Raw genomic sequence first — 24,563 nt, forward strand, 5'->3', positions numbered from 1 at the left:
GATATTTCAAGTGTTAAATGACCACATGCTTGGTTAATCCCTTCTCTCCAACTGAAATATGGTAACAAAATCTGCAATCATTAAACTTTCAAATAGACAAAGTATATCTGACACAAGCAGTATTTTCATTTTAAATTGTTACTCTAAGCATTAAACAGAAGGGCACAGTGTTAAATTAATAAAACTATGTTCTGTTGAACACTATGGATCAAGCACTTTATAAAAGTTTAATTTCACAAAAACTTGTAGAGAAACTATTATTAAATATTACAAATGAAGAAAAAGACATATCCGAGATCAAATAGCTAGTAAATCAAGAAACTGAACCAATGTCAGCCATGCTTTCCCAGATGAAGACATTTAAGAAATCTGCAAATAGATGGAAACCTTATTTAGGAGTGACAGATCCCCCCAAATTATACTAGGTCCTTATTTCTTGCCCCAAAGAAAATCTTGATGAGTAAATGATGATATTTCTAGACTTATCCGAAGACTTATCTAGACTTATTTCCTTGCTTCATGTTATTTTTATTGCAAATAATAAAGTCCTACATTTTGAAAAATTTGCTTCAAGACATTTTTTTCACGTTTACTGAGGTATAACTGACCAAAAAAATGTATATATTTAATGTATACAATGTGATGCTTCATAAAATCTATACTTGAGTAAATTTATTCCAACAAATATATATTAAGTACCTACTACATGCCCAGCATTGGGAGATCCAAATATATAAGCTGTGTGTCAGATAATGAATCCAAGAGCTTCAAACAAAAATCTTTTTGTAAAGTATGTAGTTTTCTCAATTTTCACTATATGCTAACAAATTTTAATAACTTCTAAAATCAAAAATATAGTTACGGTATCATGAGCCATTTGCAGCTAATAGCACTTTAGAAGAGGATATGTTGAGCAATTTATATACATCATTGAAATAAGCTCAGTGAGTGATAAGACTGTATAAACTGACTCTAATATATGTGGAATTCAGTCTTGATTTGCATGGGATAATATGCCTCAATAATAAATTTATTTTCTTCTGTTGAAATATGAAGGCACACTCTTTAAAAATAAATATATTACCCTCTATTCCCAATTTTGGTACCAGTACCTTCTTGCAGCATAGAGGAAAAAGAATAAATCAAGATGTTAGAAGTGCTCATTAAATCTGATTCTGGCACTAACATGCTATACTCCTAACTTAGGGCTTGACAGTTTTTGACAATCCTGGTGAAACATAGCTCAGTGACTATGAAGTTTTGGTAGATTCACTCATTCTCCATACAATTACCATATCCAAACACACCAAAACGCTGCATACATTAAAGGGATGCCTATCCTAATCAGTGGGTTTCCACCAGGGAATTTTCAACTCCCAGTTCTTGTAGGCCATCATCTCTATCTATAAATGGAATTAAACCACATGCAGTGATGTGCTCCTAAAAATAGCCTATCACTTCCAAGCACATATGCTGGTTCGTGGTAAGACTGTGGCTTCAAATTACTGCAAAATGTCATCTTGGCTGAAAGATAAATAAATGATGAAAGCAGAGCTACTCTCATTGACAGCATAAGGTAGTGATAATCTAAGTCTTTCCACTGGTTCCTTCTTCCTTTTCTTCTAAGGTTTCCTTGAATATTATTTGTGAATTACTGCAAGAAACATCAGCTAGACTTCCACTAGCAGGGAAGAGTGCCATGGCTGATATGACCAAGGGTAGAACCAATGGAAACAGCATTACCTTGGGCTGCAAAATCAATGCAGATGGTGACTGCAGCCATGAAATTAAAAGAGGCTTGCTCCTTGGAAGAAAAGCTATGACAAACTTAAACAGCATATTGAAAAGCAGAAATTACTCTGTTGACAAAGGTCCATCTAGTCAAAGTTATGGTTTTCCAGTAGTCACTTATGGATGTGAGAGTTGGACTATAAAGAAAGCTGAGTGCTGAAGAACAGATGCTTTTGAGCTGTGATGTTAGAGAAGACTATTGAGAGTCCCTTGGACTGCAAGGATATCAAACCAGTCCACCTGAAAGGAAATCAGTCCTGAATGTTCATTGGAAGGACTGATGCTGAAGCCAGAACTCCAATACTTTGGCCACCTGATGCAAAGAACTGACTCATTTGAAAAGACCCTGATGCTGGGCAAGATTGAAGGCAGGAGAAGGGGACAACAGAGGATGACATGGTTGGATGGCATCACCGACTCGGTGGACATGAGTTTGAGCAAGCTCTGGGAGTTGGTGATGGACAGGGAAGCCTGGTATGCTGCACAGTCCATGAGGTTGCAAGAGTCGGACAAGACTGAGTGACCGAACTCAGAATACGATTTTGACTTAAATTGCATAAAATGACGTTAGTTTCATATCAAAACAACTTGTTAATCTGCTTAAATACATCAAGTGTACATAATACAACAAAATCAACTAAAAAGCATAGTCCTGCCCACTAGTTTATAATCTAAAGAAAATACTGGACCTAGACAGAGACAATTGATTTTTCTTTCAACTCCCTAGGGACACTCAGGTTCATGGTGGCTTAACCCCCACAACCTTTCTATTTTCTTTGTTTGCATATGTGCTCATATGAAGTAGAGACGATTCATTTATCAGTGTCCTTCATGACCTGGGCTGCTGGGCATCCGAGAAGCATTCCACTCCCTGTTATTCTCTATTGCCCATACACTGCTCTGTTTTGGTTCACAGCACTTAAAACTACATGACCAACTTGTTTATTTTCTCCCCATGAGCTAGAATGCCTGTAAATAATAAGAACTTACTAATTTATTTGTGGAGTGAATAACTGCTCTAGTCTCTGGATTTAAAACTTCATGATTCTAAGATTTTATGGAGGAGAAATCAACTGTACTGGGGTATCATTATCTTTTTCAACACTATATATTAATATGATGGCAAATAACTAAGATAATATTTCATATCTAGAAACTTCCTTTTAAATTAGCTTATCAAAGGTTTATTAGTTACTCATTTTGTTTCTGGAGAAGGCAACGGCAACCCACTCCAGTACTCTTGCCTGGAAAATCTCATGGACAGAGGAGCCTGGTAGACTGCAGTCCATGGGGTCTCGAAGAGTCGGACACGACTGACCGACTTCACTTTCACTTTCATGCATTGGAGAAGGATATGGCAACCCACTCCAGTGTTCTTGCCTGGAGAGTCCCAGCGATGGCGGAGCCTGGTGGGCTGCTGTCTATGGGGTCTCACAGAGTCGGACACGACTGAAGTGACTTAGCAGTAGCATTTTATTTCAGGCACCATAGCAGGTATTGGATAAATATTGTACAGAAGTCTATGGGGAGTTGGCAATGGTTCTTATGTAGCTAATCAATCAAGACTCACCCATTATCAACTGGTTCATTTTGCAGTTCAATTTAATAAAACTGGATCCCTACACCAAACTAAATTTTAAATGAATCAAAGATCTAGGGCATTTCCTGGCAGTTCAGTGGTTCAGTTCAGTTCAGTTGCTCAGTCGTGTCCGACTCTTTGCGACCCCATGAACCGCAGCACGCCAGGCCTCCCTGTCCATCAACAACTCCCGGAGTTCACTCAAACTCACGTCCATCGAGTTGGTGATGCCATCCAGCCATCTCATCCTCTGTCATCCCCTTCACCTCCTGCCCCCAATCCCTCCCAGCATCAGAATCTTTTCCAAAGAGTCAACTCTTCGCATGAGGTGGCCAAAGTACTGGAGCTTCAGCTTTAGCATCATTCAGTGATTAGGACTGTGCTTTCACTACAGGGCCTGGGTTTGATTCCTACTCAGGGAACTAAGATCCCACGAGACAAGTAGCACAGCAGGGAAAAAAAAAAAAAAAAAACCAAAGAACTAAACATAAATCAAATCACATAAAAACAAGAAAGAAAAAATCGGGAGGTTGTTTTTATAATATAATCTTACAGTAGAAAAGAAACTTTTTAAAATATAACCCCAAATCCAGAATACATTTTGAAAAAAAAACTGATACACGGACACATTTGGCTATGTAAGCATTTAAAAAATAAAAGCAAAAGTCCATCTTCCTCCACCACAAAAATAACAACTTGCCATTACAGAATCAAAGACAGTCTGGGAAAAATACTTGCAACTCATAACTGAGATAAATAACTAATTTGTTTAATGTTTAAAGGGCTTCTAGAAATCAATAAGGAAAAGATCTTATCAACAGAAAAATGGTGTAAAAGTATGAATAGCCAGCACACAGGAAATACAAAATGTTCTATCTCATTAATGATAGAAATGCAAACTAAAACAATAAATTACTGTTTTTCATTTATATTGTCAAGAATCAGAAAGTTTGAAAATGCCATGATAATGAGGACACTGAGAAACAATCAAGATGTTATTCAGGCATAACTGGCACAGACGCAGTAAAGAGCATCCCTCAGTAACTATCAAAGCAAAAAATGCCAATAACCTTTGACTCAACAACTCTAGTTCTAGGAGTTATTACACCTGTGCCCATTCAAAATGACATTCTATAAAGTTATTTGTTGTAACATTGTTCAGAATAACAAAATATTGTTAAGCAGCTTAAACACCCACAGGTAGAGGACTGGTAAATAAATTATGCTATCTCATACGATGAAATAGCCCACAAAAGTTAAAAAAAGTGAGGCAGCTCTATATATACCAGCTAAGATATAGTAACTTAAAAAAGCAAGGTCCAGAAAGTATACATTTACTTAATAAAAAGGGAGAGTATTTGCATGCATGCTTGTGAATGCATATATTATCTCAGGAAGCATATATGAGACACCAGTGTATCAGTAATTGCCTTTTTTGGAGGACCTGAGATAGCTGAGGAAGTTTTACTTTCACTGTATCACTTTTTTTTTTAACCTACTTGAGTTTTACACTAAAACAGACACGAATTACTATTCAAAAATAATCTAAAATGCTTTTTAAAAAAAGTCTAATTTAAGGCTGGATCTCTCAAACGTTTTTGTGACTACCTCTTGTCTCCCTCACGTTCTGCAAGCTGAACATTTCTAAAAAGTCAGAGTGAATATCAGGAATATTATTGAAAGAATGCATTCATTCAAGCAGCACACCACCCTAACATACAATTTTAATGTTGGCTGTGTAGACTTTCTTAAAATGAATGTTTATTAATATGTAGTTTCTAACATTTTAACTTCTAGTCTTCAAATTAGTCTTATCAAAAAGTAAAAAATAATTCTTTTCATACTTCTACTACGCGAAGATCTTAAAAAGGAAATGAACGATGAGAATGGAGACAGAACCCGGGAGCATTAAGAGTCTAGAGAGGATTAAAAAAAAAAAAATTGAACAAAGGATAAAAGAAGGAAGTTATGGAAAATGTGTTTTCTTAATAAAACATTTTGTAAGGAAAATTTCCAAACCCTCTATTCACGAAATTTTTTTTTTCAGTTTTCTACAGTAAGATATTTTTTTTTCCCAGTTTGCGTCCTCACCCCACCACCACTTGCCACCTCCTCCACGCATTTAAGAGAGAGACGGAGAAATGAGGAAGTCAGCCTGGAGAGTGGGAAGAAACGGCCGCCAGAACCAGCAGCTGAAAAGTACGTTGCCAGAGAAAAGCCAACAAGACTGGGAGCGGGTGAGAGGAATGACAAGAGGGGAGAAAGCGTAACAAGAAGAGAACACAGACCCGTGGGCTCTCAGTGCGCCACTGGCTAGCTCCCGGCGGCCCAGGTCACGCGGAGCGCGCTGCGCCCTAGGCTCCGCCCCGCGGCCCTCACGTTCTGGGGGCGGGGCTTAGCCGATAAAGCGCAGACACCTGTTGAAGGACTACGGGTGAACAGCTCAAAGTTTTCAATTGTTCCACAGAAGTTTGAGCGGTTTTCTACAAAGAAAAGGAAGGGAAACTCAGCAGTATTTACAATTGTTGCACAACTTAAAAAGCAACTATATCTCATTTAGAGTATAATAGAACATGTGCGGCAATAATTCACTTAAAGTAACGAAAGACTAACTGCCTATGTAAGCAAAAAGTGTAAACTATATTACAGTAGCTGTAAATAATATTATCCTAGCTGTAAATTATCCTCTACCACTGGGAGGTCTTAACATGGTGGTTCTAACATTGGGACCAGACTGAGTGAATTCCAATCCAAATTCAGGCAAATTTCAACTGTTATCAGGAAGTTACTGTAAAAAAGTTTAAAAATAGCAACTACCTTACACGGTTTTGTGAGGAATAAATGAGTTAATGTACATGGGGCAGAGTACACTCTCAAAAAAGATTGTGTGCATGTGTGTGTTAGTAGCCCAGTCGTGTCCAACTCTTTGCGTCCTCATAGACTGGAACCCACAGGCTCCTCTGTCCATGGAATTCTCCAGGCAAGAACATCAGAGTGGGTAGCCACTCCCTTCTCCAGGGGATCTTATGCTTTAAAAAACTTTCTTGGGGGGAAAACAACTTTTGTGTTTGTTTTAACAGATGATTATTTTTGTTTTAGAAAAATCACTTTTTGTGGGAGAGGGAAATTAGTGCCGTTCAATAGGTATAGAGTTTCAGTCGTGCAAGATGAAATAGTTCTGGAGATCTACTGTACAAGAACATGCACATAGTTAACAATACTGTGTTTAACACCTTAAAGATTGAGTAGATTTCATGTTATATGTTTTTTACTACAGTAATTATAATAATAAAAAATACAAGCTTAAAAAGAGATTGAATTGCCAGGTTATCTTCTTGGTTGGAAAAATTTAATTATTATTACGAGTTTTTTAAAAAATCACTTTTTATGGCATCTAATATGACAATGTTAAAGTTTTGATCCTAGCTTAAATTTCCAACTTTGTATTCCTCATGTTTTTCTCACAGTGCTCAGTGTCAATATATTGTATAAATTAGTATTCATGCAATCTATTGACTTTCAAAGGTTTTCCTTATTGCAGAAATAAATCTAACATAAAAACATGAAAGAGTGACTAGATAATGGTTACAAACATCCTAAGGACTTTTCTCTCTCTTTTCTCATTCACTGTACTCAATTGCAGTAATAGATATTTTGTATGCACACACGTTCTGTAAATTAATTCCTTCATCAGGCACTTACTGAGTGCTCACTGTGTTCCAGATACTATGATGGAGCCTGAAGTCAATATAAAACACTATGATAGACACTGCAGGAAGAAGCATGAAGTAACTACAAAGGGAAGCACCAACCTTGGGCTAAGTGAGTAGAAATCAGAAGAGAAGTTTCAAAAAGAGAAAACACTAGAAGGGACACTTTAAAGATAAGTGAAATCATAGCAGTTTTGTTTCTTACAGATTAAAATTATTTTCAAACCCATTAAAATTCAACCAGTAAAAAATCTTGTAACCAAAACAAAAACCAAAATACCCCACCACACCTTAAAACCCCAAAACTATAGTCTGTATCGATCTTAACTGTATAGGCCAAAGAATTCAAGTGCAGAGGTAAAAATTCCAATTTCAGATATTTAATTTATGTAATGTAGAGACTACCTCATCATTTACAACCAGAAAATACTGTCTGCTTTCACGGACACTAATATCAACTTCTAGTGATGTAGAGTTAAGTTTATAACTACTTGTTTGGTGTCAAGTTAAATCACCCTATGACAGTATCAGTTCAGTTCAGTTGCTCAGTCACGTCCGACTCTTTGCGACCCCATGAATCGCAGCACGCCAGGCCTCCCTGTCCATCACCAACTCCCGGAGTTCACTGACTCACGTCCATCGAGTCAGTGATGCCATCCAGCCATCTCATCCACCAGGTTCAAATATAGGGGAAGATATAAGCAAACACTTGGGGAGTCAGACATTCCTGAAGAAAACGCCACTGGTTGACCTTTGATAAAGAGTTGGAGCTTGTACTCTCAATTTCTTTTTCCAACAAGTTTTTGTTTGAACTTCATGGCCACTGAAAACCAGATCAGGGACCATCTCATTCTCTTAATAGTGAGTATGGAGAAAACCTGTAATAGGACTTCAAATACCTAACTGGATACAGCTGGACACATTTAAAAAATTTCTTCTTCCCTCCTAGTTCAGTCTGTAAAGACTCTGCCTGCAACACAGGAGACCTACGTTCCATTCCTGGGTGGGGAAGATCTCCTGGAGAAGGAAATGGCAACCAGCTCCTGTATTCTTGCCTGGGAAATCCCATGGACAGAGAAGCCTGGTGGCTACAGACCATGGGGCCGCAAGAGTCGGACACAACTTAGCAACTATAACCACCACCACCATTAGTTTTGGGCTTCCCAGGTGGCTCAGCGGTAAAGAAATCTCCCTGCAATGCAGGAGCCGCAGGTTGGATCCCTGGGTAGGGAACATCCCCTGGAGTAGGGCGTGGCAACCCACTCTAATATTCTTGCCTGCAGAATCCCATGGACAGAGAAATCTGGTGAGTTACAGTCCATAGGGTGGCAAACAGTCTAACAGGACTGAAGCGACTTAGCACATTAGTTTTTATGTATCAGTACAAGACAACAAAAACTTCCTGAACTGTTCATCGAGCTACATCTATGATATGTCTATTCAGAAACTTTACCTCAATTCATAAAAACACATTTATTTTAAAAGCACTAAAACTGGGGACTGACTTCAGGTTAACATTTTTATTGCTGGGATTGAAATTTCCTCTAATCTTAACTGTTAAACAGTGATGAGGTTCAAATCTAGACAAAATCGCTTTTTTAAAATGGGGATTGTAACCCGTCTACAAATGTAAAGTTTTACCTAATTTTTCTTGCAAAAATCGTAACGTTTGTCTTCCTTTTTTTGAGGAAGCAAAGTTCTCTCTCAAGAAATAACTGCTGAATTTGCAGGATCTCTGGAGTACTCCTAACTCCATGCCTTATTGCTACACAGCTAACTATATAGACAGCAGCTGTGTCCTTTCTCCAAAGACCCACGTCACTTATTTTCTGGAGATTACCAAATTCACACCCAGAAATTCTCCAGCCACACAGCTCTGGAGGTAGACGCTGAAGACGCCAGGCTGGGTTCCGCTCCCAGGCGCCGAAACCTAAGTACTTTTCAACCATCCGCTTTGGTGAGCGAGTTCTCCCAGACCAAAAGTGCTTGGCAACAAAGATACTGGAGCACTTAAAATATGTATTTAATAACCTACCGATGTTTACATTTCTTTCTTTTTGAAGGAATAAAAAGAAAAAAAAATAATTTGGTGACCCCCACCCTCCGAAGACATAGGCCCACCAGCGCATCCGCCGCCACACAGGTGCCTCAGCCCGCTGTCATCCAGGTTCCCACAGCCCCGCCCGTCGCTGGACAAACAGCCAATAATGTGAGAGAACGCCAGGAAGCGCGATGACGTAGACGCTGACGCCCGCGTGATGACGCAGGCGGCGTCACCGTCTCCAAGGAGCGGTCTGGGGCACCGGTTTCAAAGTCGCAGGGCGGGCCGAGTGGACTTCCGCTGCTGGCCCCGGGCTTCTCGGTCGTCCTGGCGTCGCTCCCCGCCCCTCCAAGGATGCCGCCGCCCGGCTGCCCGCCGGCTCTCTCGGCGCTCTCCTGAGTGGCCTGACACGACCCCGAGTGACCCGCGGGACGTCCAATACATCCAGCCGCGTCCCTGGTCCTACTTGGCTGGGATTCGGGTGAACGTGAAACAGTTCACTTGGCGGGTCCGCAACAAACCTGAAATTTGGTGTCTCGCTTGAGCGAGGGACTGGGCTGGGACTCGGGAGAAGGAGGCGCGGCGGGGCTGTTGACGCCGCGTGAGTAGGATGCTGATCACACCGCTCGAGTGCTAGACAACCTCCGGAGCTTTGCCTTAGTTTTGCTTTCCCGCATTGCGAGCTTTGTGTCTTTTTGAGAAAAGTACAGGTAGTGAAAGCTCCAAACAAATTGCATCCAAATGGCCACAGAAATCGACTTTCTGCGAGATCAAAGTAAGCTCCACATTCCTTTATTGAGAATTCTCATATGTAATGTTTAATGTCGTCATCGTTGACTGAATCGTTGTCTGAATGCCTGTTGGGTACGTGGTAATTTGTAAAAACTTAAAAGAAGTTAAGCTGCAGAAAAAGCTTGATGGTGTATATGAGGATACGCGTACATTAAGCAGAAGCGTTTGGCAAATACTCACATGCTCTGGAGGAATTAGAGGGCTAATTGCCAGGAAGAGTTTCTAAGTCTGCAGTTAGAACCTGGAGGCACAGCTCCGGCCATTTGTCCAAAAGATATTTATGGAGCTCCTGTTTCTATTATGTGCCAGGCACTAGACAAGCATAGCTGCTATGAAGATAAGGAGGACTGTTCTACCCTCCAATAATTTAACTTGAGGAGGGAAATATATGATTTCCATAAATACACTGAAGTAACAGCAACTGTCAACTCTTCTGCCTCAGGTTTCTCACAGGGTTGGTCGAATGACTAAACGGCCCTTAAAATAGGTGTGGGATTTAGAATAGTATCTGACACAGTGCTAACAAACATTAACTATTACAGGGTTATAATTTACCTGGTGGTGGTGGTGGTTAAGGAAGGTACTATTTGGGCTGAAACTTTATATTTGAAGTAAAATATAAATTTACTAGATAAAGAACTGTGTGGTTGAGAACAATATTTACAACACGGGAGGGACTAGGAATATGTTTTGTTAAAAACTTTGAAAAGAAGGTTTGTTTGAATGAAATTTGATGTATACAGGGAAATGGCAAGTAGAGCTGAAAGGGAAGAATTTGGCCAGATGGCAAAGGGCCTTTCTGCTGTGTTTTCAGGAGTTGGAATCATTGCACAGGTTATAGGAATCACTGAAAGGAATCCAGTTGAGAGTAACTTGATCAGTTTGTGATTTATTTGAAAAACCCAGCTGGCTGTTAGGAACATGCATTACAGCAAGTGCAGTCAGGTGATTGTTATTATCCAGGTAAGACGTGAACTAAGGTAGGTATAGTGAGATTAGAGATGAAAGGATTTGGAAGAAAGAGGTATAGGGCAACTAAGGTTTTTGGCTTGCTTGAGCAGCAGGGAAAATGGGGGAGGGAGGGGAGAAAATGGTACATTCCATTTTGGAAACACCATAGGCCAGTGATGGAGAACTCAGCCTCTGGATTCAGTCTGTCTAGGCTCTGTGTTAGCTCTGTTTCTTTTGTATGTTTTTGACCTTGGGCAGGTTACTGAGCTTCTTTGTGCCTCAAATTTCTTACTTGTAAAATGGGTATAATAGCACATGGTGGTGTTTTGAAGGTTAAATGAGATGATGCAATAAAGCACTTAGCATGGTGTCTAGCACATTTCAGGTGCACACTTTATCTAAAATCATTAATGACGTATATGACACTATAACACTACCATTGTTTCTTAGGTTTCATGTGGGAATATCCTTCATCCCATAAAGAGGACTAGCTCACCACCATCTGAGTGGTGTGGGACAAGAATTGGTGGTGAGAAGTTTGGTTGGGGTGGGAAGGTTCCTGAGACACTCATAAACTATGTTTTAGAGAAATGCACCAGCCAGAATTCTTAAATAAAACTGAAGTCCAAATACCAGAGAGAACGATAGAAGCCACGGTAAATTATTTCTTGAAAAATGAATGATAGTTCACCAGAAGAGAAGTGCGTTGGAAGAAGGGAATTTTCAGAGGGACCAAAAGAAGCAAAGGCTCGGAGGCTTGAAATAACTACTTATTCAGGAAATTGAAGCATGGAATAGTAAGGTTTGCAGGAAGAGATGAAAATGAGTGTTGGATGTCTATGATTCTCCCCTTTTTTCCTTTAGACCTCGTATGCCAGTTATAGTTGGTGGGTGACCAGATTAGTTGATTAGCTAAACACCAGCTCAGGTAAATACAGAAAGCTTACCCTTCTCCCACCTACCTTTGACCTTCTCTTCATTGACTTCTATTGATTTTGAGCCTCCTTTAATTTGTTATAGCATATTTGCAGTACACCATTCTTCCACCTCCGTCTAAGAAGGCAGGTCTGATAGTCCTTAGGACCTGTTCAAAGAGTGACATGTGTATTAAGCTAAGGAGTGAAGAGTTTATTCACCAGTGGGGATGGAGTCTTTTTTTCTCATTCTCTTAAGAATGTCTTTCATAGAGCAGAAGTTTTTAATTACTGTGAAGTTCAGTTCATCAATTTGTTCTTTTATGGATGTGTCATATATAAAAACTTGAGCTTCCCAGGTGGCACAATGGTAAAGAATCCACCTGCCAAAGCGGGAGATACAAGAGATGTGGGTTCGATCCCTGGAGTAGGGAAGATCATCTGGAGTAGGAAATGGCAACTCACTCCAGTATTCTTGCCTGGAAAATTCCCTGGACAGAGGAGCCTGGTGGACTATGGTCCATGGAGTTGCAAAGAGTCGGTTACAATTGAGTGAGCACACACACATGTCTAAAGATCTTTCAAGGCTGCAAAGCTTCTCATCTGTGTAGTCTTCTAGAATTTCTACACTCAAATCTGTGAAGCATTTTGAGTTAAATTTTGCACAAGGTGTGAGACAAGCGTCAAGGTTCACTTTATTTTATATATGGATGCACAATTGGAAAGACTATCCTTTCTCCATTAAATTACCTTTGCTGCTAAGACACTTCAGTTGTGTCCGACTCTGTGTGACCCCATAGATGGCAGCCCACAAGGCTCCCCCGTCCCTGGGATTCTCCAGGCAAGAACACTGGAGGGGGTTGCCATTTCCTTCTCCATTACCTTTGCATCTTTGTTAAAAAGTCAGAGGAAGATATTTGTGTAGATCCATTTCTGTTCTGTTTTGTTGATCTATCTGGTAACCAATATCCTGTCTTGATTATTACAGTTTTATAATAAATCAGTGTAGCCTTTCAGATTTGTTCTTTTCACAGTTGTTTTGACTGTCATAGGTCCTTTGCATTTCCATATACATTTTAGGATCAGCTTGTTAAGTTCTACAAAAAAAAAAAGGATACTGGGATTTTGATAGGCATTGTATGACTCTCGATTAATTTGTGTAGAATTCACTTAATGATATTGAGTTCTCTAATGAAAAAATATCTCTCAACTGATATCTCTTCTTTAATTTTTTTCAGTGACATTTTATAGTTTTTATATATAGGTTTTGCACATATTTGGTCAGATTTATCTCTACGTATTGCTGGTTTAGCTACTATTGTAAACTATTTGTTTACTTTCCATTTCTAATTTATTGTTCCTAGTGTATGGAAATACTCTGTATGTGTGTACTTACCCTGTCACCTTTCTAAACTCACTTAATAGTTCCAGTAGGTTTAATGCAGAGTCTTTCAGATTTTCTACATTGACAGTCTTTTCATATGTGAATAGACTGTTTTACTTCTTCCTTTCCTCTTTGGAATGCCTTTCATTTTATTTTCTTGCCTCATTGTACTTACTGAAACCTCCAGTACAGTGTTGAGCCAAAGTGTTTGGAGTAGACATCTTTGTATTGTTCTTGATTTTAGGGAGAAAGTATCTGTTTTTCAAAATTAAATATGATACTAGCTGTAGGTTTTCCATAGATGTCCTTACTAGGTTGAGGATACTAATTTCTATTCCTAGTTTTCTGAGAGTTTTTAAAATCAGAATGAATATTGGATTATTTTTTTTCCAAATGCTTTCTCTACATTTTTTGAGATGATCAGATTTTTTTTTTTCATTTTTAGTTTTTTAATAGCAAGATTTGTATAGATTACTTTTCAAGTGTTAAACTTGCCGTTTTGGAATAAACTCTTGGTCATAATGTATTATCTTTTTAATATACCGTTTAACATTGATTATCTTAAATGTCTCTTTAAAATTTTCATGTCTATGTTCATAAACCCTTTGTAAAAAAATTTTTTTCCCCTAATGTCATTGTCTCATTTGGTGTCAAGATATGCTGGCCTCAGAATTACTTAGAAAGTATTTTGTCCTCTCCAGGTTTCTGGAAGATGTTTATGTAGAATTGATATTTCTTCCTTAAATGTTTGGTAGAATTTACTAGTGAAGACAATTGAACCTAGAGCTTTCTTTGTGGAAGATTTTAAACTGTAAATTCAGTTCCTTTAATAGTTAAAAAGTTAGTCAGTACTTCGTTTACACAAGACATACCCTTCACAGATCTTACGTACATATGGAGTTCTCTGTGCAGCTTTCTCTCCTATTCTTTGTCCTGCCAATTCTAGTTTACTTGGTTTCCACTGAGTGTCAGCTTCATCTCCTTAAATCAGAGAATCTGCTGATCTTTGTGTGCAATTTTCCTCCCTGTTTTCTGGCATGAAATATCACTCAAGTCATTCAGTTCAGTTCAGTCACTCAGTTGTGTGACTCTTTGCAACCCCATGAATTGCAGCACGCCAGGCCTCCCTGTCCATCACCATCTCCCGGAGTTCACTCAAACTCATGTCCATCGAGTCGGTGATGCCATCCAACCATCTCATCCTGTCGTCCCTTTCTCCTCCTACCCCCAATCCCTCCCAGCATCAGAGTCTTTTCCAATGAGTCGACTCTTCCCATGAGGTGGCCAAAGTATTGGAGTTTCAGCTTCAACATCATTCCTTCCAAAGAACACCCAGGACTGATCTCCTTTAGGATGGACTCGTTGGATCTCCTTGTAGTCCAAGGGACTCTCAAGAGTCTTCTCCAACACCACAGTTCAAAAGCATCAATTCTTCAGCGCTCAGCCTTCTTCACAGTCCAACTCTCTCACACCCATATATGGCCACAGGGAAAACCATAGCCTTGACTAGATGGACTTTTGTTGGCAAAGTAATATCTCTGCTTTTGAATATGCTGTCTAGGTTGGTCATAACTTTCCTTCCAAGGAGTAAGCATCTTTTAATTTCATGGCTGCAGTCACCATCTGTGGTGATTTTGGAGCCCCCCAAAATAAAGTCTGACACTGTTTCCACTGTTTCCCCATCTATTTCCCATGAAGTGATGGGACCGGATGCCATGATCTTTGTTTTCTGAATGTTGAGCTTCAAGCCAACTTTGTCACTCTCCTCTTTCACTTTCATCAAGAGGCTTTTTAGCTCCTCTTCACTTTCTGCCATAAGGGTGGTGTCATCTGCATATCTGAGGTGATTGATATTTCTCCCAACAATCTTGATTCTAGCTTGTGCTTCTTCCAGCCCAGTGTTTCTCATGATATACTCTGCATATAAGTTAAAAAAGCAGGGTGACAATATACAGCCTTGACCTGTTTTTAGGCTGGGGCAATCATAGTGCTCACTTCATTTATTTTATGTTGTCGTTATCATTTCCTGATGTCTTGTACCTGGCAAACCACTGTTTTGTTTTTCTGGTTGTCAGGTGGGAAAATGGACCATGTTACTTTATCTTGAGCATGAGCAGAAGTCAATTTGCCCTACTTTTTAATCTTAAACACAAATACCTTACTCCCACTATAACTGTTTTTTGACCTCATCAAGACCTGTATTCTTTGAACCCTTCATTTTCTTTCATTTCCTTAATTCTTTTGCAGCTTTTTTTTTTATACAGGTTAAAACGGTTTTCCCCATTTTTATACAATTTCCCCATTGATTCATCTGCTCTTTTGTTATTAATATTAATGTGACCATGCCCCTGCTTTTCTAGAGCACATACTCAATAACACCTTTTCCATAGCTTGCTTTTACAGTTCTCATACCCATCTGTTCAATAGCCGTAGATAAAAAATCTGGATAAGTGCCACCACAGTTTCTAGGTTAACTCATAAGTAGTAAGTAATTGGGCTGGGGTTTGAACCCAGTGTCTTACGTTCTTCTCTGTCCGGCAAAGACACTTGCTTGAAAGAAAAATTATAGGCCTGTTTCACTTATGCACACAAACTAAAATCCTAAATAAAATAAAAATATTAATAGATTGAATCCATCAATGACTATTAAGCTCATTTGTGTGTGTAGATATATAATAAACATACAGTCACCTTCATATTGGATTCATCCCAGAAATGGAAGGGTGGTTAGCATTAGAAAATTATTAAGTATGTAAGAAAAAACCTAGATTAATAAAGAAACATATCAAATGTATGGATTAGAGCACTCAGTGTAGTAAACATGTCGATTCTCCCACAAATTAATGGATAGATTCAATGCAATCCCAAACCTCTATTTGACATGTTTCTAAAATCTATGTAGAAGAGCTGAAAATAGCCAAAAGAGTTCTAAAGAACATCAAGGTGGGAAATTTTATTTTATCAACTATTAAGACATTATAAAAATCCAATTATTAAATCAACTCTTTGCGACCTCATGGACTGTAGACAGCCAGGCCCCTTTGTCCATGGGATTTTCGAGGCAAGAATGCTAGAGTGGGTTGCCATTTCCTTCTCCAGGGGATCTTCCGATCCAGGAATCAGTCTTGCGTCTCCTGCATTGACAGGTGGATTGTTTACCATTGAGCCACCTGAGAAGCCCCTATTATACTGTAGATAGATAAATACAGAGATCAGCTAGCAGAGAAACAGATGCATACATCCACAAACACTTGTTGTCTGAAAGAACAGGCAATACAAATCAGTGGGAAAGGGATAGGCTGTTGAGCAAATGGTGCTAGGATAATTGGCTATCTAAATGGGAGAGAAAAAATAACATCTTTCTCACACCATATAAAAAAATTATTGGTTGAAGGAATACATTCTCTTTAAACTTTCAGAAAAAAAAAGTTAAGAGGGTGTCTTTATGATCTCAGGATCATAGATTTCTTCAGCAAACATTTTTGACTGAAAGGAAAATATATATATGAATAGACTGCATTAGCCTACTCCAGTATTCTTGCCTGGAGATTCCCAGGGACGGGAGAGCCAGGTGGGCTGCCGTCTATGGGGTCGCACAGAGTTGGACACGACTGAAGCGACTTAGCAGCAGCAGCAGCAGACTGCATTAGAAGTAAAAACTTGGATATCACAAGAAACATCATCAATGTAATGACTGCCCGAGCCACAGAGAGGGAGAATATGCTTAAAATAAATATAATGAAGAGTTGATTACCATCCACAATTTAAAAAGGTCTTTCACGAACAAAAATACATTCACACTAATAGAAAAATGTTAAAGAATATGATAGGTTATTTACAAAAAATAAAACCTGATGAGGTGCTAAAAATATGAAAATGTCAATTTCATCAGTAATCCAGAAAATGCGAACTATAAAGTGAAATAAGTGCTTGTTGAATGAAAGAAATGGTAGATTCACATTACAGTAAAATTTCCTCCAGTTTAAAGCAGTCTGTGAAGATTGTTTTCCCTCCTTGATGCATAATTGACTTCTTAACCTATTTCACTTACTGAAATGTCAGATTTAGTATTTTTTCTTACTTAAAACCTTATCAAAAAGTAGTAGTTTGTGTTACTACTAGAGACCAGACCCTAATTTTAGTGCCATGTGTCAGGTAACTCTTAAAAATTCTGAGGATAACAATAAAAAGGAATAATTCTTTTTAAACTTAATTAAAGTTAAAAATGGTTTAAATTATTAATACTTTGTAATTACTTATTCCTTCCTCAGAATAATGTCTTGTGTGTGTACATGCTCATTTGTGTCCTGTACATTGCAACTCCATGGACTGTGGCCCACAGGACTCCTGTGTCCATGGAATTCTTCAGGCAAAAATACTGGAGTGGGTTGCCATTTTCTTTTCCAACATATGTGTCATGTTTCTCCACTAAATTATGCATGCTTTCAAGGAAGGAACTATTATCTGAAGTTAACAGTGTAGAATGTATACATTTTGTGTGTGTACATTATATACATATATTAATTTGTATATAGTTAATATGTATGTGCATATATATGTATATTTGCTTATGTGTGACATGCAGAAAAGTAGAGAAAATAAATATAAAGCTTAGAGGATTATTACAAAGCTCAAAACTCAAATAATCATAACCCAGGCCAAAAAATAGAACATTGCTAGCACCCCAGATGACCACTTGTGATTATACCCATTTCCTGCTCCCCAAAGATAAAGATAATATCTGTAATTTTACACTGTAAAAACTGTTTTACTTGTGATTGAAATTTATGTGAATGGAGTCATAAACTATGTTGCCTTCTGCGTTTGGTGTCTTTTATTTAATATTATGTTTTTGAGATTTCTTCATATTCTTGCATGTAGATGTAGTATACTCATTTTAATTACTGTAGAATATTAAAGTTTATAAATTTATCATTTTTATCCATTCTTTTGATAGATACTTGCAGATGTTTCCATTTTGGGGGCCATTGAGAATAATGCTGTTAGCAGTGTTTTCTGTCATATGTGAAGAACTAACTCATTGGAAAAGACCCTGATGTTGGGAAACATTGAGGGCAGGAGGAGAAGGGGATGACAGAGGATGAGATGGTTGGAGGGCATCACTGACTCGATGGACATGAGTTAGAGTAAGCTCTGGGAGTTGGTGATGGACACGGAAGCCTGTTGTCCTGCAGGTCATAAAGAGTGGGGCAAGATTGAGCAACTGAACTTGGGTAGTGTAGTCATTTTCACAGTATTGAGTCTTCCAATCCAAGAACATGGTATATCTGTCAACTCAAATCAGTCTTTGAGTTCTTTCATCAGTGTCTTACAGTTTTTTGAGTACAGATCTTTTACCTCCTTAGGTAGATTTATTCCTAGGTATTTTATTCTTTCGTTGCAGTGATAATTGGGATTATTTCCTTAATTTCTCTTTTAGATCTTTTGTTGTTTATTAGTGTACAGGAATGTGAGAGGTTTCTGTGCATTAATTTTGTATTCAGTTTTACCAGATTCATTGATTTGCTCTAGTGGTTTTCTAGTGGCATCTTTAGGATTTTTTGTGTATCGTAGCATGTCATCTGCAAACAGTGACAGTTTTTCCTCCCAGATCTTCATTTCACATAGAATTGATTTTTATGAATAATGGTTTGTTCTTTTCCATGAGCGTATCCAGCTGATCTGGAACCACTTACAAAAAGATTGTGCTCCCCTCTTTATTACTCTGAAGTGCCCTTTGATCACAGTTCAAGTGCTCATATATATGAGAAATATACCCACATGGGTATATTTCTGGATCCTGCATTCTCTTCCATAGGTTAGTTTTGTTTATATAACTATCACACAGTCTAAATGCCAATAACTTTTTAATAAATCCTGATCTCTGGTTGAACAAGTCCTCCCCCCTTGTTCTTCTTTCACAAAATATTGTTTTTCTCATTGCATTTCCACCTATATTTTTATTTATTTATTTATTTTATGGATAGGGCATCATGTTGTTTTAATTTGCTTTACCCTAATGCACAGTGCTTATTGTTTTCCAGTAATTCCCCAATGTTGATCAACTAATACATGCTTATTTCCCATCTCTATATGTTATTCTAAAAGATGGCTACACATAGTCCTATTTATTTTAATTTGGAGTGTTTGATTTCTTATTGTGGATTTTTTTTTCTGTTTTTTTGAGTACTTTGCATGCAAACCGTTCTCCGGTTATGTGTTTTGAAAATGTATTCTCATAGCCAGAGGTTTGTCTTTCCATTCTTTAAGCATTGTCTTTCACAGAGTAAGCAGTTTACATTTAATAAAGTCCATATTAGCAATATTTTTTTTTCTTTCATGGGTTGTGCTTCTTGTGTTGTATTTGAAAATGAATTGTCAAAGTATAACTCATGTAGATTTTCTAAGTTTTGCGCTATAGTTTTGGTAGTTTCATTTTTTGTATTTAAGACAATGAAGGATTTTTAATGAATTTCTAAGATGCAGAGTTTGTGTCTTTACTTTCTTATGGTTCTCCATTTGTATCCTCCTCATTTGTTGATGATGACTAAAGACTTAAAAGTCTATGTTTTCTGTGTTAATGTGCTTTTTATTCCTTTGACCAAGGTCAAGTTGTCTGAGTTTGCGTGGGTATACTAGTGGACTCTCTATTCTGTTCCATTTATCTTTGGTTTTATTTGTTTAAAATATGATGCTGTCTTGATTATTTTACCTTTCTAGAAAATCTTGAAATCAGAAAGTGTAAGTACTTTTCAATTTGTCCTGTCATTCATCTGAGACCAATAGGTTACTGAAAGGTAATTTCTTACATAACGGATATTTTTCTGATAGCTTTTGTCTCTCTATTCTAGCCTAATTTTGCTATTATCAGGTAATGTACTCTCTTTGGCTTTGCAAGGGAGCAAAAATAAGTTTCCTGTACCCTTCTAGATTGTTGCCTGTGACCCCCTATTGTAAAAGACAGACTAATAGGAGAAAACAAGCAAGTTTAATAATGTGTTTACCTTCTGTATACATTAGTGACCCAGAAAAACAGAAAAATTCCTTTAAATGCTGAAGCTACAGTGTTAAAAAACATTTTCAGATAAAGACAAAAGGAGATATAGGAAAAGAGGGTGAGCCATTACAAGAAGTTACCAAGAAAAGCACCATAAACAAGAGTAAGATTGTTATGCAGATTTAAGTCGTTACCTTGGGCTTCTCCAGTGGCTCAGATGGTAAAGAATCTGCCTTCAGTGCAGGAGAAGACCTGGATTTGATCCCTGGGTAGGGAAGACACCCCTGGGGAAGGGAATGGCTGCTCATTCCAGCATTCTTGCCTGGAGAATTCCATGGATAGAGGAATCTGTCAGGCTGCAGTCTATAGGGTTGCTAAGAGTCAGACACAACAGAGCGACTAACACTTTCAGGGCTTCCCTCTGGCTCAGACAGTGAACAATCTACTTGCCATGCACGAGAACCGGGTTTCATCCTTGGGTTGGGAGTATCTCCTGAAGAAGGAAATGTCTGCCCACTCCAGTATTCTTACCTGGAGAATTCCATGGACAGTAAAGAGCCTGTCAAGCTGCAGTCTATAGGGTCACAAAGAGTCGGATGTGACTGAGCGACTAACACTTTCTCTTTCTGGTGTAAACAGGGGGATGTGCTTATAAATGGAATTTTTCCTCATAAATGTAAATATCTTTAACAAAAGGGTAACGAAGATCATGGCATCTGGTCCCATCGCTTCATGGGAAATAGATGGGGAAACAGTGGAAATAGTGTCTGACTTTATATTTTGGGGCTCCAAAATCACTGCAAATGGTGACTGCAGCCATGAAATTAAAAGATGCTTACTTCTTGGAAGAAAAGTTATGACCAACCTAGACAGCATGTTGAAAAGCAGAGACATTACTTTGCCAACAAAGGTCCGTCTAGTCAAGGCTATGGTTTTTCCAGTGGTCATGTATGGATGTGAGAGTTGGACTGTGAAGAAAGCTGAGCGCCAGAGAATTGATGCTTTTGAAGTGTGGTGTTGGAGAAGACTCTTGAGAGTCCCTTGGACTACAAGGAGATCCAACCAGTCCATTCTGAAGGAGATCAGCCCTGGGATTTCTTCTGAAGGAATGATGCTGAAGGTGAAACTCCAGTACTTTGGCCACCTCATGCCAAGAGTTGACTCATTGGAAAAGACTCTGATTCTGGGAGGGATTGGGGGCAGGAGGAGAAGGGGACAACAGAGGATGAGATGGCTGGATGGCATCACTGACTCGATGGACATGAGTCTGAGTGAACTCCGGGAGATGGTGATGGACAGGGAGGCCTGGCGTGCTGCAATTCATGGGCTCGCAAAGAGTTGGACATGACTAAGTGACTGAACTGAACTGAACTTCTCAATTTTTCAAAGCTTTTCCTATTCTGTTTCTTAAGAATTATCAGCCTAAAATACTTCTTATGCCAAAGAGATGTATTTTAGGATGGTATATTCTCTTCAGTTTAAGTCTTTTGAAAGTTAAGATTTACTCTTATTTAAAGTTTTAGTTTTTCTTCTTTTAACTGAAGTCTAGTTGCTGCACAATATTATATGTTATGGGTGTACATTGTAGTGGTTTGCAATTTTTAAAGGTTGTATTCTATTTATGAAGTATTGACTATATTCTCCATGTTATGCAATATATTCTTGTAGCATTTTTGTACCTAAGGCTCTATACCTCTTACTCCCCTACCTCAGTAAGCCTCCCTCTCTTCTCACTGGTAACCACAGATTTGTTCTCTATATCTCTGAGTCTGCTTCTTTTAGATTCTATACACTCATTTGTTGTATGTTTTAGATTCCACATGTAGGTGATGTCATACGACAATTGTCTTCTGACTTACTTCACTTAGCATAATGATCTCCAGTTCCATCCATATTGCTGCAAATGACAAAATTGCCCTCTTTCTATGGTGGAGTTGTATTCCATCTTCTTTATCTATTCGTCCGTTAATAGACACTTAGATTGTTTCTTTATATCTTGGCAATTGCAAATAATGCATGTTATGAATATTGGGGTGCGTGTATGTTTTCAAATTAGTGTTTTTGTTTTTATGGCTATGCACCCCAGAGTGGAATTGCTGGGTCACACAGTAGTTCTATTTTTAGTTTTTTAAGAAACCTTTATACTGTTGTTTGTTTGTTTGTTTTTCCTTTTTACAGTGACTGCAACAATTTAACATTCTCACCAACAGGATAAGAGGGCCTTCCTTTTCTCCACATCCTCATCAACATTTGTTATGTGCATTCTTTTTGATGATAATCATTCTGACAGGTGTGAGGTGATCTCAGTGTGGTTTTGATTTGCATTCCTTGATAATTAGTGATGTCGAGCATCTTTTTATGTGCCTATTGGCCATCTACATTTCCTCTTTGGAAAAAAATGTGTGTTCATTATTTATGCCCACTTTTTAATCATGTTATTTGTTTTTTGATGTTGAGTTGTTTGAGCTGTTTATACATGTTGGATTTCAACCCCTTAATAGTCATATGATTTGTAAATATTATCTCCCACCTCGTAGACTGTCTTTTCATTTTTGCCCTTGCTGGGCAAAATTTTTTAAGTTCAGTAAAGTCTCATTAGTTTATTTTTGGTTTTATTTCCTTTGCCTTAGCAGACATCCAAAACAATATTGCTTCAATTTATGTCAAGTGTGTTCTGTTCTGACTTTGCTCTCCTTTAGAAGTTTTATGGCTTCCAGTCTTACATTTAGGTCTTTAATCTGTTGTGAGTTTATTTTTGTATATGGTGTCAAGAGATGTTCTAATTCTGTTCTTTTACATATAGCCGTCCAGTTTTCCCAGCACCATTTCTTGAAGCAACTGTCTTTTCTCTGTTGTGTAGCCTTACCTCCTTTGTCATATGTTAATTGAACATAAGAGTATGAGTTTATTTCTGGGCTCTCTATCCTGTTGCGTTGATCTGTGTCATCTGCTTTTCTGTAGTACAATATTGTTTTAGTTACTGTATCTTTGTAGTATAGTCTGAAGTCAAGGATCATGATTCCTTACCTCTGTTCTTCTTTGTCAGGATTGTTTGGGCTAGTCAGAATCTTTTGTGTTTCCATGCAAATTTTAAAATTATTTGTTCTAGGCCTATGAAAAAAGCCATTGGCATTTTGATAGGGATTGCATTGAATCTGTAGATTGTCTTGAGTAGTATTGTGATTTTTAACAATATTGACTCTTCCAATCCAGCTTCATAGTATATCTTTCTATATATTCATGTCTTCAGTTTCTTTCCTCAGTGTCATATAGCTTTTAGGATACAGGATTTTTGTTTATTCCTATTTTATTATTTTTGATATAATGGTCAGTAGTTCAGTCACTCAGTCATGTACAACTCTTTGTGGCCCCATGGACCATAGCACGCCAGGCCTCCCTGTCCATAGCCAACTTCCAGAATTTACTCAAACTCATGTCCATTGAGTCAGTAATGCCATCCAACCATCTCATCCTCTGTTATCCCATTCTCCTCCTGCCTTCAATCTTTACCAGCATCAGGGTTTTTTTCCAGTGAGTCAGTTCTTTGCATCAGGTGGCCAAAGTATTGGAGTTTCAGCTTCAGCATCAGTCCTTCCAATGAATATTCAGGACTGATTTCCTTTAGGATGGACTGGTTCGATCTCCTTGCAGTCCAAGGGACTCTCAAGAGTCTTCTCCAACACCACAGTTCAAAAACATCAATTCTTCGGCACTCAGCTTTCTTTATAGTCCAACTCTCACATCTCTACATGACTACTGGAAAAACCATAACTTTGACTAGATGGACCTTTGTTGGCAAAGTAATGTCTCTGCTTTTTAATATGCTGTCCAGGTTGGTCATAACTTTTCTTCCCAGGAGCAAGTGTCTTAATTTCATGGTGGCAGTTACCATCTGCAGTGATTTTGGAGCCCAGAAAAATAAAGTCTCACACTGTTTCCACTGTTTCCCCATCTATTTCCCATGAAGTGATGGGACTGGATGCCATGTTCTTAGTTTTCTGAATGTTGCTTTTTAAGCCAACTTTTTCACTCTCCTCTTTCACTTTCATCAAGAGGCTTTTTAAAGTTCCTCTTCACTTTCTGCCATAAGGGTGGTGTCATCTGCATATCTGAGGTTATTGATATTTCTCCTGGCAATCTTGATTCCAGCTTGTGCTTCATCCAGCCCAACATTTCTCATGATGTACTCTGCATAGAAGTTAAATAAGCAGGGTAACAATATACAGCCTTGACATACTCTTTTCCCTATTTTAAACCAGTCTCTTGTTTCATGTCGAGCTCTAACTGTTGCTTCCTGACTCGCATACAGATTTCTCAGGAGGTAGATCAGGTGGTCTGGTATTCCCATCTCTTTAAGAATTTTCCAGAGCTTGTTGGGGTCCACACAATCAAAGGCTTTGGCAT

General features: G+C 38.4%; 2 protein-coding genes across 18 annotated transcripts in view; one reads left to right on the top strand and one right to left on the bottom strand.

Moving 5' to 3' along the window:
• Nucleotides 1-9,261, bottom strand: part of C17H4orf33 (chromosome 17 C4orf33 homolog) — a 90,541-nt gene extending 81,280 nt beyond the window's left edge. For 8 of the 13 annotated variants that reach the window (XM_060401019.1, XM_060401018.1, XM_060401020.1 and 5 more), the window contains exon 1: nt 5,659-5,721. The gene's annotated coding sequence lies outside the window, so the exon portion shown is untranslated. Of the gene's footprint in view, nt 1-1,743; nt 5,722-9,115 lie in introns of those variants that run through there. The other 5 variants (XM_015101515.4, XM_060401013.1, XM_060401012.1 and 2 more) reach the window with 3 other exon arrangements.
• Nucleotides 9,262-9,343: 82 nt separating this feature from the next.
• LOC101108690 (sodium channel and clathrin linker 1) overlaps nt 9,344-24,563 on the top strand; it is a 183,321-nt gene continuing 168,101 nt past the window's right edge. For all 5 annotated transcript variants that reach the window (XR_009596990.1, XR_009596991.1, XM_060401008.1 and 2 more), the window contains exon 1: nt 9,344-9,896. Coding sequence is in view for 3 of the 5 variants with exons in the window: in XM_060401008.1 (XP_060256991.1) it covers nt 9,863-9,896 (34 nt within the window). In the remaining 2 variants the exon portion in view is untranslated. The remainder of the gene's footprint in view (nt 9,897-24,563) is intronic.

This window comes from Ovis aries, chromosome 17, assembly GCF_016772045.2.
Source record: "Ovis aries strain OAR_USU_Benz2616 breed Rambouillet chromosome 17, ARS-UI_Ramb_v3.0, whole genome shotgun sequence".
Lineage (NCBI taxonomy): Eukaryota > Metazoa > Chordata > Mammalia > Artiodactyla > Bovidae > Ovis > Ovis aries.